Source organism: Staurois parvus, unplaced genomic scaffold, assembly GCF_062004578.1.
Source record: "Staurois parvus isolate SC_StPar_1 unplaced genomic scaffold, SC_StPar_1.0 ptg000154l, whole genome shotgun sequence".
In the NCBI taxonomy this organism is placed as follows: domain Eukaryota; kingdom Metazoa; phylum Chordata; class Amphibia; order Anura; family Ranidae; genus Staurois; species Staurois parvus.
Window position 1 is genome coordinate 19,969,639 of NW_028317950.1, and position 2,702 is coordinate 19,972,340.

General features: G+C 42.6%; 1 protein-coding gene across 1 annotated transcript; it reads left to right on the forward strand.

The window, feature by feature from the left end:
* Positions 1-237: 237 nt before the first annotated feature.
* Positions 238-1,240, forward strand: LOC149463601 (olfactory receptor 5A2-like). Its single transcript, XM_089675370.1, has one exon. The coding sequence runs from the start codon at positions 238-240 to the stop codon at positions 1,183-1,185; it is 948 nt and encodes a 315-aa protein (XP_089531496.1). The 3' UTR covers positions 1,186-1,240.
* Positions 1,241-2,702: the final 1,462 nt, after the last annotated feature.

Genomic DNA, 2,702 nt, shown 5'->3' on the forward strand with positions numbered 1-2,702 from the left:
GGGCGGGGTTCTGGGAGGAAGTCTATGGATACCCTCCCAGAACAAGAAATCTACGCTGTAGCCATCTTTCGGCTATAGTGTGGTACTGCAGTGGTTAAAGATAAGCTTTGGGGTGTGGTTTTAAAAGTTATGATAATAAAATGATCAATAACCTTTGCCTACTGATATGATAAAAGGGTCCTGGGACAAAACATTCTTTTATGCCTCTCTGTTGTTTCTCAGATTGACTGTGACCCAATGGAAAAAGCTGACCAGGAAAACCAGACTTTGGTGTCTGTGTTTGTGGTTGTTGGCTTATCGGAAGATACAGAACCTCAGCTTTTCCTCTTCTTGGTCTTCCTCTGCATCTATCTCATCACTGTCATTGGTAACCTACTCATCCTTTCTGTCATCTCCTCCAGCCATCGACTACACACACCAATGTACTTCTTCTTAGCCAACCTGTCCATCATTGACATCATCTTTTCTTCTGTTACTGTTCCCAAACTTCTCTTTATTTTAGCCACTGCCCGGAAGACTATCTCTTTCTCTGGCTGTGTCACCCAGCTCTCATTCTTTCAGTTCTTTGTGGTAGCTGAATGTTATCTTCTAGCGGTCATGGCTTATGACCGATATGTGGCTATCTGCTTCCCTCTGAACTATATGCTTATCATAAGCAAGGAGGTCCGCATCCGGATGGTCATTGCCTGCTGGGCCTGTGGACTTGTCAACTCGCTGACTCAAGCCATCTCCATCTTACACCTTAACTTCTGTGGTCCCAATAAAGTGGACCACTTTTTCTGTGATGTCACTCCTCTCTTCAAATTGTCTTGTTCTGACCCGCGGCTTGGGGAGGCTGTGTTTTTAATAGTGGTGGTTTTAGCAGGTGTGGGGCCATTGACTTTTATTCTGGTGACCTATGGTCGAATTATTGCCGCAGTTTCCAAAATTAGCACCAGTAAAGGACGTCTTAAAACTTTCTCTACTTGTGCTTCTCACTTCACAGTGGTGGCACTCTATTACGGCAGTGGCATCTTCAGCTACATCTGGCCATCCTTAACTTACGTCATGAACAAGGATGTCAAAGTGGTGGCTGTACTTTATACAATTATGACTCCCATGTTGAACCCTGTTATTTACAGCTTGAGGAACAGGGAGGTAAAACAAGCCCTGAAAAAGGCTTTGGAGAACAACAAAATAAAATAATGTGATGTCTCAAACAAAATAATGTGATGGCTTAACTATATAAAACAGTGCAAAGAACAAGGATATTATAATTTTACTGAATCTAGTTCAGTGGAAGGTAAAATCTAATTCATTGCAGTGGATTTTTTGTACTTTAGTCCTAATCCTGCAAATACCACAATTCCTGTCCCTGGGTGGCTTCACTGATTTCCCAACTGTATCTATGGATTGAGCCATGGTTGTCACCCAGGCTGGACCTCAAACATGGAAAGAAGAATAAAGCAACCAAATGCATGTACCCCTGCGCTGGACAGTGGACTCCACAATGTCAATATCCCCACATGAGTAAGAAAGGAATGCAAACCTTGTTGCCTCAACGGACCAGGGAAATCCAGACAACTGTATATAAGAAACAAAGAGAGGGCACACAGGCCTGGTGCATTATCTTTAAAAATTTGATTTATTATAAATAGTAAAATACTCACAAGAGAAATAAAATCAAATGGAAAGCATGTCACAAAGGATGCAATGTGGTCCATAACCCCTGAAGGTGGTCTGGTGGGGGACTGTAGACCTCTGGATAGCTGGTGGCTGACGTGTTTCAAGGTTGTACCTCTTCCTCAGAGACTGGCTCTGAGGAAGGGGTACAACCTCAAAACACGCCAGCCACCAGCTATTCAGAGGTCTACAGTGCATCATTGCATCCTTTGTGACATGCTTTCCATTTGATTCTATTTCTCTTGTGAGTATTTTACTATTTATAATAAATCTCATTTTTAAAGGTAATGAACTAGGACCCTGGCCCTCATGTCTGCCTTTGTTCATCTCCAATACAGTTCACAGAAGAAGTTTTTAGTTCAGCTCACAGGAAGAGACAAGGACGTTGCATTTCTTGCAACATCCTTGTCTCTTCCTGTGAGGTATTTACTGAAAATGTTTTAGCCAAAAACGAATGCAACCACTAGAGTTGCACCAATACCGTTTTTTTTATCGGCGACTATGAGTACCAATACTTGTACTCAAGTACTTGCCAATACTAATTACTGATACCTTTGTGGTGTGATTTCATACAAAATGAATGGGCTTAAATCATACAGCAAAGAATTGCATGTGATTTAAACAGGAATGCGGTGCGATTCCTGTCCGAATTACATGCAGTTTCCTTGTGGGTGCTGTGCAATTTGCAATGCAATTTGAGCCATTCATTTTGCAGTGCACCGCACCTGCAGGGAAAATGCATGTGATTCGGACAGGAATCACACCGCATTCCTGTTCAAAGTACTATTTGAGCTGGTTCATTTGGTATGGGCTCAAATTGCACCACAAAGGTATCGGTTTTAGGTATCGGAGCATTTGCACAAGCACAAGTACTCATGCAAATGCTCAGTATCAGCACCGGTACAGATATCGGTATCGGTGCAACTCTAGCAGCCACTACATCTTTTTGTTTTGGATAGACTGGGTAAGGGTTGGAACCTTATGCTAGGTTTTACTGCTACCCAGGGCTCCAGTAGAGAGATTTCTCCCCAAGCACTTTT

Bases quoted from the DNA above. Each gene is read 5' to 3' on its own strand.
- LOC149463601 (XM_089675370.1), top strand. From the start codon at position 238: ATGGAAAAAGCTGACCAGGAAAACCAGACTTTGGTGTCTGTGTTTGTG.